General features: G+C 40.7%; 3 protein-coding genes and 1 long non-coding RNA gene across 6 annotated transcripts in view; 3 read left to right on the top strand and 1 right to left on the bottom strand.

The window, feature by feature from the left end:
- On the top strand, positions 1-806 carry LOC129377739 (hemoglobin subunit beta-1-like). The gene is made up of 3 exons (XM_055057872.1): positions 1-242; positions 315-537; positions 615-806. Exons 1-3 carry the CDS (start codon positions 16-18, stop codon positions 741-743), a joined length of 579 nt encoding a protein of 192 aa, XP_054913847.1. The 5' UTR covers positions 1-15; the 3' UTR covers positions 744-806.
- A 2,628-nt stretch (positions 807-3,434) lies between these two features.
- On the bottom strand, positions 3,435-6,296 carry zgc:163057 (Hemoglobin subunit alpha-D-like). 2 transcript variants are annotated; one of them, XM_055057873.1, is made up of 3 exons: positions 6,189-6,296; positions 5,316-5,558; positions 3,435-3,716 (listed from the first exon to the last, which is right to left on the bottom strand). In XM_055057873.1, exons 1-3 carry the CDS (start codon positions 6,278-6,280, stop codon positions 3,545-3,547), a joined length of 507 nt encoding a protein of 168 aa, XP_054913848.1. In that variant the 5' UTR covers positions 6,281-6,296; the 3' UTR covers positions 3,435-3,544. The 2 variants fall into 2 exon arrangements, with proteins under 2 accessions (XP_054913848.1, XP_054913849.1); XM_055057874.1 differs by having other exon boundaries at positions 3,488-3,716; positions 5,354-5,558.
- LOC129377745 (uncharacterized) lies at positions 5,129-6,221 on the top strand. Of its 2 annotated transcripts, none has more exons than XR_008607962.1 (3): positions 5,129-5,261; positions 5,341-5,803; positions 6,109-6,221. It is a non-coding gene; the product is annotated as an uncharacterized LOC129377745 (long non-coding RNA). The 2 variants fall into 2 exon arrangements; XR_008607963.1 differs by having other exon boundaries at positions 5,341-5,589.
- A 10,363-nt stretch (positions 6,297-16,659) lies between the features above and the next one.
- rhbdf1b (rhomboid 5 homolog 1b (Drosophila)) overlaps positions 16,660-19,874 on the top strand; it is a 30,983-nt gene continuing 27,768 nt past the window's right edge. Inside the window, exons 1-4 of the mRNA XM_055057844.1 lie at positions 16,660-16,966; positions 17,778-17,988; positions 18,077-18,207; positions 19,235-19,381. Of these exons, the coding sequence (XP_054913819.1) occupies positions 17,791-17,988; positions 18,077-18,207; positions 19,235-19,381 (476 nt within the window). The 5' untranslated portion in view covers positions 16,660-16,966; positions 17,778-17,790. The remainder of the gene's footprint in view (positions 16,967-17,777; positions 17,989-18,076; positions 18,208-19,234; positions 19,382-19,874) is intronic.

The raw sequence follows: 19,874 nt of genomic DNA on the forward strand, positions 1-19,874 counted from the left end.
GTAGGTTCTGGAGCGATGTCCGGGTTATCTCCAGCCAATCAGCGGCCTCCTCCTCAGGGCGTGGGGAACCCGCGGGCCGTTAAATGGACCCGGTTCGGCCCGCGGATCCATTCAGTTTCTCTCTCAAGCCAGAAGCAGAAACAAGCCGCCATGGTAGCCTGGTCCGATCAGGAGCGCAGCGTCATCACCTCCATCTTCTCCAACCTGGACTACAACGATGTGGGCCCCAAGGCTCTCAGCAGGTACCGGTCCGGTCCGGTTCGGTTCGGTCCTCCCAGCCTTCCGCACCCTCTCACCGCCTCTCTGTCCCCCAGGTGTCTGATCGTCTACCCCTGGACCCAGAGGTACTTCGCCAGCTTCGGGAACCTCTACAACGCTGACGCCATCAAGACCAACCCGAACATCCAGGCCCACGGAACCAAGGTTCTGCACGGCCTGGACCGCGCCGTCAAGAACATGGACGACATCAAGAGCACCTACGCCGAGCTGAGCGTGCTGCACTCCGAGAAGCTGCACGTGGACCCGGACAACTTCAAGGTAGGACCCGGCGCTCCAGCGGCTCCCTGCGCACCCAGCGCGCGGGGCGCCGCTGACCGGCTGCGTTCCTCCCGCAGCTGCTGGCCGACTGCCTGACCATCGTCATCGCCGCCAAGATGGGCTCCGGCTTCACCCCGGAGGTCCAGGCGACCTTCCAGAAGTTCCTGGCCGTGGTGGTGTCCGCCCTGGGGAAGCAGTACCACTGAACCCGGCGGCGGCGGCCCGAACCCGGGAGCGCAGCGCGCAGCGCGCGCGGCTCCCCGCGGCGCCGCGCGACTCCCCGCGGCGCCGCGCGACGGGAGGCGCGTCTCCTCCCGGAGGAAATAAAGGCTGAGGAAAAGCAGAACGTTCTCCTGACTGCTCTGTTCAAACATGACGCAAAAAATGTTGCAAAAAATAAAATCAACCAAGTTTCATTCGTTTCAACGACGAAAACGTCACTTTTCAGTTATTATTTATTAGTATTCATTTTCCGATTTAATCACTGAGAAATCAATCAGAAAAACAAAACAACTTGTTAATCTTTATTTTACGACATTAATTAGTTGAGAATAATAATAATAATAATAATAATAATAATAATAATAATAATAATAAGTGTCGATTCTAAGACTCTGAGCTGTTTTCCGTTTGGGGTCAAACTAAGAATATCAAATAATTCAAAAATATAAACAAAATAATATATTAAACTTTTATTTTTGTATAATTTGAATTCAGTATAATAAATCCAAACATAACGAATGTATTTCTGATTTATCTGTAGTGCAAAAGTAACAATAATAATTATAAAGATCAATTATTAATGGCTTGATATTTGTTGTTTGAGAAGGAAAACTCAAATGAATTTCAGAAACATATTTTGTCCCTCAGCCTCCAACCCGAACGTTGCAGTTGCTGGTTTGATCCAGCAGGAGGCGCCGTTTGGATGAACCGATCAGATCAGCTGAGCTTTGTTTGAAAAATCAAAATAAATCTAAAAATTCATCTGACAGGAAATCAAATCATCAGGAAAAACAAGTTGAATAGATCTGGAAAAAATGTTTTTCACAAAACATAAATTCCCCAGAGACAGACAACATAAATAATCTCAATAATCTGAGGAATAACAGCTGATTCAACGCTAAACTTTGACTAGGCCGCAAAAGTCAACCTTTTCACTGGACCTGAGACTGGAGGTTTTTCTGTAGGAAGCATTCTGCCGATCGGCCACATGGCGGTGCTGTTGCTCAATTTACTATTTTTGACAAATTTGGAAAAGTTTTGTTGTTTTTTAAAATCTTCAATATGATTAAAACTTTTCATCATCTGAATCCCTCATCATGGTTCTACTGTTGGTTTTCTTTTACAACTGATGTAAATGTTTTTATATATTTCGGCCTTTACATTTTCAAACATACATTAGTTCACATTTTGGTTATATAATTTCCAACATGTGAATAAAGTCTGGCTGGAAATTTTAGAGGATTTATGAAGTTTAATAAATTACTCAGTTTTAACTATTAATGAAATGTGAAGTAGATTTGTCTTTAAAGAGAAAATCTTTTATTTGCATCATACAGTAGCATAGTGAAGATGTTTTTTCATGCAGCTGCAGAGGGTGGACAAACTAATTAAACAAGATGTCTGTTGAAGTTTCAGTCGGGTTATCTGGAAACTTGCTGTTTTTCCCTGCATGCAGATAGAGAGTTTAGTTTTTGCATCCCGTAGACATGATAGTGAACGAGGGTGTAAGGTTGAACTGTTCCATCTGTTTTCCTTTGTTTCGTTTGTTTGGTCTTAGCAGATTGAGTCTCTGTTAGCAGAGAGGTGAATAAAGCAACTGTGCAACTCTGGGTTCTTTAGAGCAGATTTTGATTTTCGCCTAATGCAGTGGATTTTTGCTCTCTGTCTGCAGACGTATTAAAGATGTTTTTGCTCCCTGACTTCTGTCTGGACCTCAGTCTCTGAATTATGTACTTCACAACAACTATTGATGTCATTAATAGTTATTTAATCTGAAATGTTTATGTTTCTGCATGTAGGCCTGTCGCAATAAACAATAAATCAATTAATTGCACAATAAATTAAAACTATCGACCTCATTTCAATTATTGTCTATATCGTTTCTTCCTGTCTTTTTCTCTTACTGTTGATGACAATGAATGAAAAAAGGCTCAACTCCACTGACCCTCCCTTCCTTATTTCTTAGTGTAATGCCCAGCGCGCTGCACCATCGGATGTCTCCCATTGTCGACTCATTATCAAAACCTGAGAGACACATTAGCCGACAGAAAGCATCGCTATAACGGTTTGATCGAACCGTGTTGTGTCCAACAATGAACACAAAATAATAAGTCCAGTTCACTAATATTGAAACCAGGCATTAATCAATTCCTTACTACAATCTACCTGCAATGCATGTGGCTACTGTCAGTCTGACTGAATGAAAATCATTATAAACTATTTATGTCACGTTATGTCAGTGTATAAAGATCTTCAAGCAATATTATCGTTTATCGCAATAATTTTTTGAGACAATTAATTGCCCAGCCAAATCTGTTATTGTGACAGGCCTATCTGCATGATCCATAACAATAAAGGTTTGGGACCGAGCACACAGCCTTGTGGTGCACCACAATAAGCTCCAGGAAATTAGAATCAACACTGAAATCGCAATATATTAGTACTCATGCCCTTGCAAAAAAATCCCATGAAAATCTCATGTAATCATGTTTTCACATGGAATTTTTTTGTAAGTGTGCTTAAGGTCAGATTTTCTTTTTAACATGAAAAAAATTTTCATAAGATACAATTTTTAAAATCTTTCTATCATCACGTTTATTTTCATAAAACTGTAATTACATGTGTCAACATAAAATGTAATGAACATAATCAGCATTTCATCAGAAGACACAAAGAAAGACAAACAAGGTGTTTAATAAATGTTTATACAATAAAAACAAAACATGACTCATTTATCCTGCAGTTGTTTATTATAACAAAACCCATGAAACAATAAGACAATAAATCATTTACATGTAAATATGATGCAGAACAGTGGCTGCTGAGTCTCATCTGTATTTCTCTGAGAGAACGGCTGCGAAGGCTGACAGGAACTTATCCATGGCAGCGTGAGCGACCGGCGTGAACTCTGACCCCAGGTAGCAGGCCAGCGTGACGAGCATACAGTGAGAAAGCAGCTGCAGGAGGGAGAGAGAGAGAAACACGACAAATCAAAACTGGAGCAGAACCTGGGCAGCAGTGACAGCAGCTGCAGGAGAAACCATGAGCTCACATTTCAGAAAAGAATCAGGATGAAAAGGTTTTGATTTATTAATATTGTTTATAAAAACTGGCCTGAGGTCAGCAGGCAGAAGAACAGCTAAGATCCACAAAGATCTATTATTTTATCAATTACAACCAAATATAAAAGATTTTCAAACAGAATATTTCTACAAATCTGAAAATTCAAAAGATAATTTTTTCTGAACGTTTTACTTCATGTGGCCACAAGGTGGAGCCAAGCCAACCTTTGACCTTTGACTTCTACATGTCCAAACTAAAGATTTCTAAATATCAATAAATGCTTTTCATTAAAAAAAATGTTTTGGTTTTTGATCAATTGAAACAAAACTTCAACTGAATGTTTTTATGATCTTTTTCTAATTTACTTGGATCTTACAATATAAGATCCAAGTAAATTAATTAATCACATGTAATTAAAGATCCAAGTAAATTAATTTCTTTTCACCTGAAGGGGAAAAGAAACATTTTCTAATATTTTTACAGACACAATCTGAAAAGTGTGGCATGAAATTCCAGCCCTTTTACTATGACTCCCCTAAAACCATTAATGTCAGTATTATTGGTATTTTCTGAATAAAATAATTTACTGTTGTTTAGGTGAATTGATCAGCAAATATATTGATAAGTGACATTTAAATATAAATAAGTTGTCCAATAAAATGGAAGTCCTTCACAACTTTACCACATTTTATTATTTCCCAAAATCAGTTTTTATGTATTTAGCCAGATTTTGTGCAACTGGAGAGTAACTGAGAAACGTAAAGAGAAAATAAACGATTTAAAACATTTCATAAAAAAAGTGCATCAGTCACAGAATCCCAACAGATTCACTTTCACAAGTGAAGCATTACAGACGTGATATTTCACTTGATCAACAGATACAAAAAAACTACTTGACATTTCTTTGGGTTTATTTGAAATGCAGCAAAAGCAAAGAGCAAAAAAAAAGAAAGGAGGAAAATCAGGACAAGAGAAGAAAATTGTTTCTACGGCTGCAGAAAGAGAGAAAAACCAAAAACCAGAAACCAAATCAGCAAAGAGACAAAACAGAGGAGTGTGTGTGTGTGTGTGTGTGTGTGTGTGTGTGTGTGTGTGGTGTGTGTGTGTGTGTGTGTGTGTGTGTGTGTGTGTGTGTGTGTGTGTGTGTGTGTGTGGAGCCCTCAGTGGGTTCCACATATCCTGCATGTTCCACTTCCTCCCTGCTGGTGAAAGTTCATCGAATGAGTTGTCATTGGATCCCCTCCCACTCACTGTGGGCTCCACTCACTGTGGGCTCCACTCACTGTGGGCTCCACTCACTGTGGGCTCCACTCACTGTGGGCTCCACTCACTGTGGGCTCCACTCACTGTGGGCTCCACTCACTGTGGGGTTTGAACCACCGCAGAGAGACGAGTATTTTCTGACGTTTTAAACAAACGGCTTTAGATTAAAGTCTCAGGTGATCCAGGAATGCGTCTTTCTGGAGAGGATAAAGTTTGTTACAATTACTGACCTCTGACCTCTGACCCTGACCACAGACCCCAGCCTGACCTTGAAGTTGGTGGGATCTATCCGCAGCTGGTAGGCGTGCAGCGTCTGCAGCGGCGCCAGCGTGACGGTCAGCTGGCTGATGTCCTGGGCGCCCTCGGCGATGGCGAGGACGATCTTCTTGCCGTGGGAGCAGAGGTGGGCGGAGCCAGGGCTGATGTCCAGGTGGGAGAAATACGTCTTGGTGCCGGGATACGAAGCAAACATCCTGCAGGACAGAAGAACGGGTCGATGTCCAGGTCCAGACGGCGAGCCAAAGATGGATGGAAATCATTTAAATCATTTGATATAATGTTCATGTTTCAGTCATGTTTTCACCACCTCATCTGTAACTTTATGAACGTAACAGTTCGAATTAAATATTTCAACCACAAATTAATCATTTAATCTGCAAACTAAATATTTAGCTGCAAATTAATACATTCAGATTATAAACTAAAGATTTTCTATAAAGTAAGTCATTTGAAAATTTTATATTTAACTCACAAACTAGTTATTGTTCATTTTACATATTTATTTTGCTATTTAGTTTACAAACTAAATATTTGCATATTTAGCTAAGAGGCTAAACAACTAGCTTCATATACAATCTGTTCATGTTTAGTTAAGAAACTAAATATTCATCTTGTAAACTAATTTTCTATATGAAGGTTTAGTTTGGAATTGTTGCATTTATGAATGAATGAATAACATGGTAAAAATCTGATTTATCTTATGACATTCTAAATAACCCAAATTATTACTGTTGATTTTTACAGTGTGACAAAAACCATCCCAGACTTGAACTAGGACAGCGGCTCAACGCTCCATCACGTTGAGTCGGTGACGTTTGTCCTACCTGAGCAGAGCATCAGATCCGATGTCTTCAGCCACCGGAGTCAGACGCTCCCAGATCTCCTTGATCAGCTTCTTCTCCTTCTTGGACAGCATCCTGCCCCGAGTCACCAAGGTGCAGACTCTGCAGTCGCTTCGGCTTTAATCAACCATTTTATCAGTGCTGTAGTTAAACGGCTCACTGACCCTGAAACTAACTTTAACCAAACGGCTGAAAGGAAAAACAGATGAAGGTCAATAATTCCTGTTGGAGGGAAAACGAGCCGCGAAGCTTCAGGCTTGTTGTTCCTGTGTTATCAGCCGGCCGCCAGCGCAGGGCGGGGCCACGCGGGGGGGCCACGCGGGGGGGCGGGCGGGGCCGCAGCCCCCCTGCTATCATCCCCCTCTGTGTGTCATGCTGCTCCAGTAGCTAACTGTGTTGCATCTCCTGGGGATTACCTCTAACCAAACAGAAGCCTCATCCAGGTTATTAATTATTGGTATGAAATATTATAGTTACCTTATCTCACCTGGAGAAACTCCTCATGGCTGGAATAAAACACCAGACAGGATAACAACATTTCAATGTTGTTTAATTATTTTCTACTCTTTTAAAATGATGGGAAAAGTATATTTTTATGTGAACTGTTGGGGCTTATGGCTTTTTATTCAGTTCAGATATGTAACCAAATATGTTTTCAAGGATTGTTTTAGATCAAAATGCTTCCACTTATGATTGTTAGCTTGCCTGTAACATATTGTTTTCATATTAATAACCTAACAGACTGCAGATGAAAACCAGCTAAATAAACAACATTCATCTTGTCAACAACAAAAGACACAAATATGTCGAGATATTTATGTTTTATAAATAAAACATGTTTTATAAATAAAACATGTTTTATTTATATATTGTATTCATAAATAAAGATAGACATGTTTATTTTTCTGTCTTATGTTTATTTACATCATAAAATATGTTATAAATAAAACATTTTATTTATAAAACACATAAATATATTTTATTTAAAGAATTTAAAATCTGTTATTAAATCATCTTTCAATAAGTTTAAATATCAAAGTAAGAAAATGTTAACTCCAGTGAGAGAAACAAACGTAAAGATTGCTGAGCAGATAAAGTCTGCAGGGTGTGGAGCGTCTGATAACGGAGGATCTTCGCTCTGTCTGACCTGCTGACCTCATGTTTGGTTCAAACTCCTGCAACCTTTCAGGAAACGCATCAATGTCAAAAATTATGATTTTCATTCTTGTTTTCTGCTGTTCTTTAGCAATAAATTTGCTGTTGAATTCATCAGCTTCCCTGGACATAAAAACCAGTTTGTCGTGAAATGTGTTACTGATTAAAGTTTTGCATTTCAGCAGGAGAAGCTGCAGGTGGGAGAGAGAGATTATGTCCTGAACCGCCCCACCCTGACGTCGCTCTGCAGCAGATATGAAAGAATAAAAACATTTTTCTGTTGGATGTGGGATGAACTCAGAATCCCAGCTTTGAACTGGAGAGATTCCTCTGAGTGCAGATTGTAACGCTGGCCAGTTTAATAAGTGGTTAAAATGAAACAAATTTAAAATAGGAATCCATTTTTCAGTCATATTTTAACCATTGTATTCAGTCATCTATAAATGTTACAGTTTCAGACTAAATATTTAGCTAACAAGCTAACCATTTAGCTTTCAGCTAGCCATTAACCGGAAGTGGACTGTGAAAATAAAAGCTGAGCCTCTGAACCGCTTCATTTCTCCTCTTTATCATCGTTTCTCCTCTTTATCATCGTTTCTCCTCTTTATCATTGTTTCTCCTCTTTATCATCGTTTCTCCTGTTTATCATCGTTTCTCCTGTTTATCATCGTTTCTCCTCTTTATCATCATTTCTCCTCTTTATCATCGTTTCTCCTCTTTATCATCGTTTCTCCTGTTTATCATCGTTTCTCCTCTTTATCATCGTTTCTCCTCTTTATCATTGTTTCTCCTCTTTATCATCGTTTCTCCTCTTTATCATTGTTTCTCCTCTTTATCATCGTTTCTCCTGTTTATCATCATCGTTTCTCCTCTTTATCATCGTTTCTCCTCTTTATCATCGTTTCTCCTGTTTATCATCATCGTTTCTCCTCTTTATCATCGTTTCTCCTCTTTATCATCGTTTCTCCTCTTTATCATCGTTTCTCCTGTTTATCATCGTTTCTCCTCTTTATCATTGTTTCTCCTCTTTATCATCGTTTCTCCTCTTTATCATTGTTTCTCCTCTTTATCATCGTTTCTCCTGTTTATCATCATCGTTTCTCCTCTTTATCATCGTTTCTCCTCTTTATCATCGTTTCTCCTGTTTATCATCATCGTTTCTCCTCTTTATCATCGTTTCTCCTCTTTATCATCGTTTCTCCTGTTTATCATCATCGTTTCTCCTCTTTATCATCGTTTCTCCTCTTTATCATCGTTTCTCCTGTTTATCATCATCGTTTCTCCTCTTTATCATCGTTTCTCCTCTTTATCATCGTTTCTCCTGTTTATCATCGTTTCTCCTCTTTATCATCATTTCTCCTCTTTATCGTCGTTTCTCCTCTTTATCATCGTTTCTCCTCTTATCATCATTTCTCCTGTTTATCATCGTTTCTCCTCTTTATCATCGTTTCTCCTGTTTATCATCGTTTCTCCTCTTTATCATCGTTTCTCCTCTTTATCATCGTTTCTCCTCTTTATCATCGTTTCTCCTCTTTATCATCGTTTCTCCTGTTTATCATCGTTCTCCTCTTTATCATCGTTTCTCCTCTTTATCATCGTTTCTCCTGTTTATCATCGTTTCTCCTCTTTATCATCGTTTCTCCTCTTTATCATCGTTTCTCCTGTTTATCATCGTTTCTCCTCTTTATCATCGTTTCTCCTCTTTATCATCGTTTCTCCTCTTTATCATCGTTTCTCCTGTTTATCATCGTTTCTCCTCTTTATCATCGTTTCTCCTGTTTATCATCGTTTCTCCTCTTTATCATCGTTTCTCCTCTTTATCATCGTTTCTCCTCTTTATCATCGTTTCTCCTCTTTATCATCATTTCTCCTGTTTATCATCGTTTCTCCTCTTTATCATCGTTTCTCCTCTTTATCATCGTTTCTCCTCTTTATCATCGTTTCTCCTCTTTATCATCATTTCTCCTGTTTATCATCGTTTCTCCTGTTTATCATCGTTTCTCCTGTTTATCATCGTTTCTCCTCTTTATCATCGTTTCTCCTCTTTATCATCGTTTCTCCTCTTTATCATCGTTTCTCCTCTTTATCATCGTTTCTCCTGTTTATCATCGTTTCTCCTCTTTTTCATTGTTCCTCAAGTTTACTCATTTCTTGAACATTTCATCTTTAAACAGGAAGACAGATGTTTACCAGCAGCAGAGACATCCAGCTTTTATTTTGATAGTCCACTTCCATTTGAATTCCAAATGCGTAACATGATGAAAATATGACTTAGAGAAATGAGCCCCGTTTTTTCTCATATCAGGTTAAATAGCCCAAATTGTTGCTGCTCATTTTCTTCTATTAGCTAATAAATCTAAACTGGGCTGACCTGGAACCCACTGATCATTAAAATATTCAGGACATTGCAAACTGATAATTGTGGGATATTATGTGCCATAAATAAGGAGAATTTTTTTTCTATGCCATCAAATTCCATATAAAAATTTATTTATTACCATAAAAGTTTGGGAGGAAAAGTTCTTTCTCATCCTTCCAGGGACCCAGATGGATAATATTTGTCATTTAAAGTTCAAAGGTCAAACACACGAGCCTCAACCCAAACTGTTCCTCACGTTACACTTTAGTTGAATCATTTCACTGTAGCATCACAGTCAGGCCTGCGGTAATCTGAACCTCTATGACGGATTAAATGAGATTATTCTTCAAGAGATGCTATATTTAGCCACCAGAGGGCAGCAGATCTGACACTTTCACCACTGGAAGGTCAGGATCACAGCTGGTTATAGATTTATAAAGCTCAGAACGTTCTAGAAAAACTTTCAACTTTTGTAAGTCTGAACATTTCCAAAAGTGAAAAATCTTTGACTTTATGAACTCAGAAAAATTACAAGTTATTTCTAGAAAATTTATGGTTAATGTCAAAATGAACTCTTTTTTTCAAACTACAATGGACTTAATGAACACCACTCACATTATGAACAACTCAAAAATTTCTCTATCCACTTCATAAATCATATTTTACGTTTTCACACTAAAACAGATCGTCTGCCTCTGGTTAATGCTGTGAATCTGGATTTCTTTTTACATATTTGCAGAAAAACAGATCGTTTTCAACATTTTTTCACTTTGTTTATTGTATAAATAATGTTCCAACAAACAATGAACTGAGTCGGTAAGGGGGAATTTTTCTTGAATCTTACTTTCAGACTGAAAATGTGCCATAATCTTGGATTATGGCACAAAATTTCCCCTTCATTCTACATATTTTAAAAACATTCTGGATCGCCTCCATTTTGCCTGCAGTTTCCGGTTTGGTCGCCAGGTGTCGCTGGAGGACCCCCGACGAGTCCCGAGGACCCCCGACGAGTCCCGAGAAGTCCGTCCAGACGTTTCTGCAGCTTCTTCGATGGTTTTATTTCCAGCTTTGAGCGCGCGCTTGAAAGCAGCAGCCGTCCTCGCGCTCCTCATGATGAAGCTGGAGGATCGTCTGAAGTGACTGCAAGGTGTTCGCGCCTCACAGGTGAAGGACTTTCGGCCCGGACCGGTGGACCAGAACCGGACTCAGCTCGAAGGTGAGCGGGGAGAGCCGCTCCTCAGCCCGGCTCTAGTGGCGCTGTAAGATACCTGATAGGAACAGGTGTGTGTGTGTGTGTGTGTGTGTGTGTGTGTGTGTGTGTGTGTGTGTGTGTGTGTGTGTGTGTGTGTGTGTGGGTGTGTGTGTGTGTGTGTGTGTGTGTGTGTGTGTGGGTGTGTGTGTGTGTGTGTGGGTGTGTGTGTGTGTGTGTGTGTGTGTGTGTGTGTGTGGGTGTGTGTGTGTGTGTGTGTGTGTGTGTGTGTGTGTGTGTGTGTGTGTGTTAAGGCTGCTCTGCCGTTGAAGGAAATCCCCCCTGAGGCCATTTGACCCCTGACCTTTTCCTCAGGGATTTGTCTGTAACTTCCTTTTTGGGAAGTTGAGAGGAAGTGGGACACATCTGGGCGACACACAAACATCTGGATCAGCTGTAGTAACCCTACGTTCACAAAACCTGGAAGTTGAATTCTGGAGTTCCTGTCCTGCAGGATCCTGACTGGTTTTGATTTTTTCACTTTTTTGTGTCTCTTAGTATTTAGTTGTTCATGAGTTCAGGTTGTTTCCGTCAGAGTCCTGCCTGCTTCCTGTTGCTAATCAGCTGGATGGATCTGAAGCAGCTTCACATGAAACTGTTTGGTAGAACTGGGTCTGCTGTGACACTGTGAAGCTTCTCCTGGCTGCTGGAGGGTGCAGTGGGGGATCAGTGATGCTGTGGGCCTGTTTCTCCACTCAGGGAACTTTGTTCAGCTCTTCTAAAAACCGTCATTAAATAAGAGCAAGAAACTCTCACTGAGTTGATCCACAACGTCCAGAAACGTTTCAGCAGACAGGAAACAGACCTCAGATCCCAACCACTACGTATTAGTAAAGGTTTGATTTTCATACACAGGAGATGTTCCTGCATTTAAGGGGCAGTTTGATGTTGAAGCAACATTTTTATTTTTTGCCCTCATCAGAATCAAACCTGTTGCTTGGATTCTTTGTTTGAGAAATCCTTTAGTCTCCATAGCAACCATTCAGTTGTTAAAACACCTGGATGGACCTAGCCCCGCCTTCGAGGCACAGCTCCTCCCCCTCTCAGCTCCTCCAGACTAGCCAGCAGCAATTAGCAAACAGCTGGTAGTAAGAGGAGCCTATAGATAGATAGATAGATAGATAGATAGATGGATAGATGGATAGATAGATAGATAGATAGATAGATAGATAGATAGATAGATAGATAGATAGATGGATAGATGGATAGATAGATAGATAGATAGATAGATAGATAGATAGATAGATAGATAGATAGATGGATAGATAGATAGATAGATAGATAGATGGATAGATGGATAGATAGATAAGAACCAGCCACGGTGGGTGAGAAGGGAATTCTTTTTTTATATATATATGAATTAATTATGCTACAAAATGACACTTTGTGCCTTGAAAACATAAAATCCTTCCCCATTAAGATAAACCATTAATTCATCTGACTGAAGTTTTTTTTCTAATGAAAGTTTCTCCTTGAAATTTTAAAATCTGAAGGCGATTTATTCAACGTTCAGAATCAGATGACATGCTCAAGTTTACGTCAGTTAATTATTCAGGAAGTTAAAGCATTAGATAAACTTTGAGAGATAATAAATAAACACCACTCACATTACAAACAACTCAAGTATAATCTATAGTAATCCCATTATAATCCCAGAGAAGACCGAGACAGCTTGATTATTTCCAGAACCGCAGTGTGAAAACACTGCAGCGTCTTAGAAGAGTATTTTTACGTTTTTGTTCTATCACAGCGTTTTGTTGCAGCGTTCTGTTGCAGCGTTTTGTTGCAGCGTTCTGTTGCAGCGTTCTGTTGCAGCGTTCTGTTGCAGCGTTCTGTTGCAGCGTTCTGTTGCAGCGTTCTGTTGCAGCGTTCTGTTGCAGCGTTCTGTTGCAGCGTTCTGTTGCAGCGTTTTCGTTTTGTTGCAGCGTTCTGTTGCAGCGTTCTGTTGCAGCGTTTTGTTGCAGCGTTTTGTTGCAGCGTTCTGTTAGGGTTCAATCGGTTTCCCAGCAGCTCGGTTTTCCTCATTCGCTGAGTTTTCCTGGTTTCTGAATCAGGAAAACTTTCCTCTTGTTTCCGCCTCAGTGAAGGTTTTGAACCGACTGCAGCTCATCATGTTGTGGCTGAAAAACTTTAGTGATGATTATTTTCCAGCCTCTCCTACTTTTATCGCAAAATTTAGTTCTTAAATGATTTCCTGCCATCTCTCTTATGTAATATTTGGTGTTGCTAATGGTACCAAACCCGAGGCACCGGGCTGCCAAAGAACCACAACAAGAACAAACAAAGTCCCTAAAATGTCGAGTCCCAGGTTTTTATTGTAAAAGACACAAAAATATCTGTGGTGCCTTTTAAGTTTTTTATTGACTTTCTGATAAACTAAACATGCAAATTTTTATTTTAGTTTACTGGACTATCATCGAACAAGAAGTTTTATATTAATGAAAATTCCTTCCAAACTCTGGTACCCTTTCTAAATTTAAATATAAAAATATTTTAAAATGCTTTGTTTACGTTGGTAACTGATGCTGCAGAATGTGATGCTGCAGAATATGATGCTGCAGAATGCGATGCTACAGAATGTGATGCTGCAGAATGTGATGTTGCAGAATATGATGCTGCAGAAGCTGATGCTGCAGAATATGATGCTGCAGAAGCTGATGCTGCAGAAGCTGACGCTGCAGAATATGATGCTGTAGAATGTGATGTTGCAGAATGTGATGTTGCAGAATGTTATGCTGCAGAAGCTGATGCTGCAGAATATGATGCTGCAGAATGTGATGTTGCAGAATGTTATGCAGAAGCTGATGCTGCAGAATATGATGCTGCAGAAGCTGATGCTGCAGAAGCTGACGCTGCAGAATATGATGCTGTAGAATGTGATGTTGCAGAATGTGATGCTGCAGAATAAGATGCTGCAGAATGCGATGCTACAGAATGTGATGCTGCAGAATGTGATGTTGCAGAATATGATGCTGCAGAAGCTGATGCTGCAGAATGTGATGTTGCAGAATGTTATGCTGCAGAAGCTGATGCTGCAGAATATGATGCTGCAGAAGCTGATGCTGCAGAAGCTGACGCTGCAGAATATGATGCTGTAGAATGTGATGTTGCAGAATGTGATGCTGCAGAAGCTGATGCTGCAGAATGTGATGCTGCAAAATGTGATGCTGCAGAATGTGATGCTGCAGAATATGATGCTGCAGAATGTGATGCTGCAAAATGTGATGCTGCAGAATGTGATGCTGCAGAATATGATGCTGCAGAATATGATGCTTCAAAATGTGATGCTGCAAAATGTGATGCTGCAGAAGCTGCAGCTTGTTTTGATGCGACATCATCCACTCAGAGAGAAAATGATTGGGATTTGACTGGATGCTCAGAGATCCAAATGAGGATTTCTTTAATCCCGTCTCTTGTCTCTTTCATTTTTTACTTTTTTTTTCTGTTGTCGTTGTCAAATCCTAATTTTAATTTCTTTAGACTTAAATAAAAAACACATTTTCTTTGCTGGTTGCTAACCTGTTAGCATCGCGTGTCGGATGGAAATGTGAAATGATGATCCAGGAATCAACTGCCTGATTTCTGTTTTTATGTTGTACCAAGAACAAACAAAGAGTCAGTTTCCATTGACTGCTGGTGTTTTATCAGAATGACTGGAAACCAGTTCACTACTGGTTTCTGTCTGCTGACTGTGGAATCATTTTGGGTTACATCACTGATATTTTGACTGTGTGTAATTTTTCATCCTGAGATGTCCTGATGTGAAGCATCTGACATGTAAACATGCATCCCAACGGCGGCAACATGTTGCTGCGTTGTTGCATCAACAGATGCGATCTGTTTCCTTCTCCCAGGGATCTCAGACCTCAGCAGTGAAGGTTTTCCTGTTTTCCTCTTCTGCTGATTTTCTGTTGCATCGTTTTCAGTTTTGTCTTCTTCTCTGTCCTCCATACTGCAGACATCTGAGTTCAGCTCTTTGTCATGTTGAGGTTCACTGCAGGAAGTGACACGTCTCCGTGTCACTTCCTGTTCAGACCAGCGGTGTGTATGTGGGTCAGGTTTCCATACATGCATCACTCTGACTGTAGAAACTCAAACTTTGCTGTACGTCACGCTGCAGCTTAATAACTCCTCTTATCATTATTATTATTTTACGATAGTGGCAGAGATCTCAGAGCTCTGGATTTACGTTATATGCTGATCTGTTGAGTCTGGCCTCAGCTGATTGGTGCAGAGGAAGCCGAAGATTCGGTCCTGTGCTCTGATTGGTTCTCACTGCTAAGCTGCTTTTTCATCCACGTCTTTGAGTTATAAACAAAAAAAATCATCTCTTAGCTCCTGAATTTCTTCTCATGTATTTGAAACAGAACCTCAGAGTTTCAGCCGACAAGATTTTAATCTGATTTACTGTCAACATGTTTGATAAAGTTGATCAGTTTAGTCTGACCGGTTATTTGATCTTCCAGATGTTTCGTACGACGGTGATGAATAATGATCAGGATGGAAAGTTCAAATGTGTTTTACTTTACATCCATGACACTCTGAAGTGTGTAAAGTTTTCACTCGGTGTGTTAAGCAGCAGCACGTCAGGCGGTGAGGTTGAACACAGGTCAGAGGTCAGAGGTCAGCCTTTCTTTGTTTTTTTCTGTTTCTATTTCTCTGATCAGACAGAGATTTATTTGTTAGCATAAAGCATAAAGTGTGTGTTTGCATGTCTCTGTGTGTGTGTGTGTGTGTGTGTGTATGTGTGTGTGTGTGTTTGCATGTCTCTGTGTGTGTGTGTGTGTTTGCATGTCTCTCTGTGTGTGTGTGTGTGTGTGTGTGTGTGTTTGCATGTCTCTCTCTCTGTGTGTGTGTGTGTGTGTGTGTGTGTTTGCATGTCTCTCTCTCTGTGTGTGTGTGTGTGTGTGTGTGCGTGTTTGCATGTCTCTCTCTCTGTGTGTGTGTGTGTGTGTGTGTGTGTTTGCATGTCTCTCTCTCTGTGTGTGTGTGTGTGTGTGTTTGCATGTCTCTGTGTGTGTGTGTGTGTTTGCATGTCTCTGTGTGTGTGTGTGTGTTTGCATGTCTCTCTGTGTGTGTGTGTGTGTGTGTGTGTGTTTGCATGTCTCTGTGTGTGTGTGTGTTTGCATGTCTCTCTGTGTGTGTGTGTGTGTGTGTGTGTTTGCATGTCTCTCTCTGTGTGTGTGTGTGTGTGTGTGTTTGCATGTCTCTCTCTCTCTGTGTGTGTGTGTGTGTGTGTGTGTTTGCATGTCTCTCTCTCTGTGTGTGTGTGTGTGTGTGTGTTTGCATGTCTCTCTCTCTGTGTGTGTGTGTGTGTGTGTGTTTGCATGTCTCTCTCTCTGTGTGTGTGTGTGTGTGTGTGTTTGCATGTCTCTCTCTCTGTGTGTGTGTCGGCTCTAACATCTGGCAGAGACAGGTGGGGGAGGGGGGTTTCAGCAGCAATAGTAGAATTCATTTTAATCTGCTCCAGTCCTGCTGGTTACATAACGGTTGGATGAACTTTGCTCTGATTGGACGGTTTTATGTATTTAATAAAAAATCATTTAAAGTGTGAAATCAAAATAAAGAGTCTCTTTCTGGTAAATATTTCTGTGCTGTTCATCAAGCAGCAGAATTCGTTGGGAACGTTTGGATCTGGACAGTGTGACTGTTGGATATTTTTGATTTATTGCAGATTAATAAATTCTTCTGGTTTATTTTTGCACAATAGATTTCAGTCATTTGATGCTGATCATATCTGTAAATGTTTTCTGGTTTGGCCTCGTCTCTTCCTCTGGGCTCTGATGAGCGGGCGGCGGTTCTGGTCCGGTCCGGGCTCGGTCTGAGCCAGCGGACCGGGTCATGTGACGTTCAGGGATTACAGATTTTAATCTGACTGTCATGAAGCCCAGACAGGAAAAACTGAGCTGAACAGAGGAGGAAGGTCTGGCGGCGGCGAAGGATTTCTGAGTCCATTTTGGTTCTGATGGAGAATCAGAAAGGCTGAAGCTGCAGGTGGTGAGTGTGTGTGTGTGTGTGTGTGTGTGTGTGTGTGTGTGTGTGTGTGTGTGTGTGTGTGTGTGTGTTTATGCTTTAGTTCCTACTTCCTGTTGTTTCAGCAAATCAATTTTTTTTTCTTTATGCATCAAAATGCGTCATATTTCTTCAGATATTTTTTCTTTTGCTTCTTCTTAACATCTAATTTTCATTCCTGATTATTTCCAGTTGTTACACTTTTATTCATGCAGCAAACCTGAACATGCACAATATCTGTCATGATGTCATCACGTGGTTCTGATGCTGCAGGACCAGCCGACCAATCAGACTCTGACTTCTCATCACCTTCATTTTAATCTATTTTCTTTATGTCTGTTTTCTGTTTGTTTCCTTTTATCATCCATGTTGTGTTTTAGTTATGATTTTAGATCTGTAGTTGATGGAATAATTACAATAAGGTCTCATCTGCTCATCATGTCATATGAAAGGTTTGCAAAGTTTTATCAAAAGAACTATTTGGGTCACATGTACCAGATTGGAAGGTTGTTTCCTACAGCTGCATCAGAACCAGAGCGGGTTGTCTCTGCCTGGCAGAGCTTTGCATCCAGACTCACTGATTCTCTTATGATCTCTTATTGAGCACAATATATGAATAAACCTGATTCTCCCTGAACAATGTTTGGAAATAGTTTTTTTCCCCGACACTCTGGAAATATTTATTAAAATCCTTAAAGCGATAGCGGCACAAACAAGAAAATTTTGCTACAAAAGATTTAAACTGAAGTTACATTTTAAACTTTTTATAATTTTCTATTTTCTGCTGGTTTTCCAGCTGGCCGTCCAAGATGGAGGCGGAAAACCTGGATGAGACGGGAAACAGAACCAACAGTTTCCAGAGGAAGAAACCGCCGTGGCTGAAGCTGGACGTCCCGACCATCCGGCTGACGCCGGACGAGCCGCCGCAGGCCAGTGCGCCACAGGTTGAGCCGCATGCTGCTGCAGTCAGACGCAGCAACGAGACGCAAGACAAAAACGAATTCCAGGTAGAAACGCAAACAAGGAACTTTACCTGGAATCCAGCTGATCCATTCTCTTATGCTGTGTGTGTGTGTGTGTGTGTGTGTGTTACAGCCTGTGAAGCGAGTACGGAGTGTGAGCATGCCCGGAGAAAATCCACACACACACTCTGCTGCCATGGAAACGTTCAACATCTACCTAAAACCTCCAGTGGAGAAAATGGCCGTCATGCAGTCCATCAAGAGGTCAGACACACACACACACACACACACACACACACTCACACACACACACACACACACACACTCACACACACACACACACACACACACACACACACACACACACACACACACACACACACACACACTCACACACACACACACACACTCACTCACACACACACACACACTCACTCACACACTCACACACACTCACACACACACACTCACACACACATCTCAGATCTCCTCCTCTTCCTCCTGCTCCTTCAAGGCTGAACTGATTATTATTTTGTCATTAATTAATCTATGGATTATTTTCTGATGATTAATCGGTGAAATATCACATTCTGCCAATTTTTCATTTTTATCAGGATAATAATAATTACTTTATTCTCCTGGCACCAAGGTGGGAGAAAAATACAATTTAAAAACAGAATCAATCACACAGCAACAGTAAAAACTTAAATTATTAATAAAACAGAGTTAAGAATAAAGGAAACTGATTATATTTACATTTCATCAGACTGCAGACTTTTTATTAGAAATACAATAAAAATGCAAATAAAAAACGTGATTCATGTTTTAAATAATATTTTTTTATTGTCTAAAAGTGAGTAACATGGTTCCCTTAGTGAAGGTTTGAGAATCAATACAGAGTGGAGCCGATCTGCTGATTATTGATTATAGATTAATAATTGATAGGAAAAGGTGATGAATAGAGATTTTTCCAGGTGATGTTAAAACTGAACGAGAAGAGTTCTGGTACATTTACATTTTTAAATTTGCAAAATGTTTTGGTTTAATTCTGGTTTCATTTTTGCTCCAATTAACAATTAATATTTCCCTAAATTATTAGAGGCTGATTTAGTTTTTCTCCTCTCTGTTGAATCTCAGTTATCAGTTTGTTCTCTCTTCCTGCTTCTTGCCTGATTTAACACTTCCTCTTCCTGTCTGCTGTCCTTCCTCTTCCTGTCTGCTGTCCTTCCTCTTCCTGTCTGCTGTCCTTCCTCTTCCTGTCTGCTGTCCTTCCTCTTCCTGCTGAGTGAAGTGAGAAGCGGGTTCGCTTCGACCGCCTGAACACCGTCCCTCCAAAGGGTCAGCGCCGCGCCAGGAGGGCGTCGACCGGCCGCCGGCGCTCCTGCGTTCCTAAAATTCTGGCCCGGCGCCGCTCGTCTATCCCCAAACAGATCATCAGGTACCGGCAGGAACTGGTTTGGGTCGGCTTGAGGCTGATATGGAGGGGGTGCGCTGCTCAGGTGGAGAAAACAGGAAGACATGCGTCGCCATAGCGATATGACCATTGTTCTTTCGTTCATTTCAACTCTGAGATCGGATGATTTTATTTCCGTCACTGTGAGACTTTATCTTATTTGATCTTACTTTTTGGATTTTTCCCGACTCGGATCCAACTGAGCATCAAATCAAAGAGAGCAAACGTTCCTGAAGCAGAACCTCAACTCTTCCTGCCGCTCCTTCTGCTTTTTCCAAAGTTCTCCAGAAACATTCCCGTCTGGAGGAGGAGCCCGCAGCACCACTCCTCCCCGTCATGTTCAGAGCTGCTGTTGTCCATGATGACGGATGAGTGTTTATGTTCTGCTCTCTAAACACTCCTCCTCTTCTTCCTCCTCCTCTTCCTCCTGCTGATGAAGCTCAGCCTGTCGGCTGAATTATTTATTTACTCTGATCTA

This window comes from Poeciliopsis prolifica, unplaced genomic scaffold (genome assembly GCF_027474105.1).
Source record: "Poeciliopsis prolifica strain line A6 unplaced genomic scaffold, Auburn_PproV2 SCAFFOLD049, whole genome shotgun sequence".
In the NCBI taxonomy this organism is placed as follows: domain Eukaryota; kingdom Metazoa; phylum Chordata; class Actinopteri; order Cyprinodontiformes; family Poeciliidae; genus Poeciliopsis; species Poeciliopsis prolifica.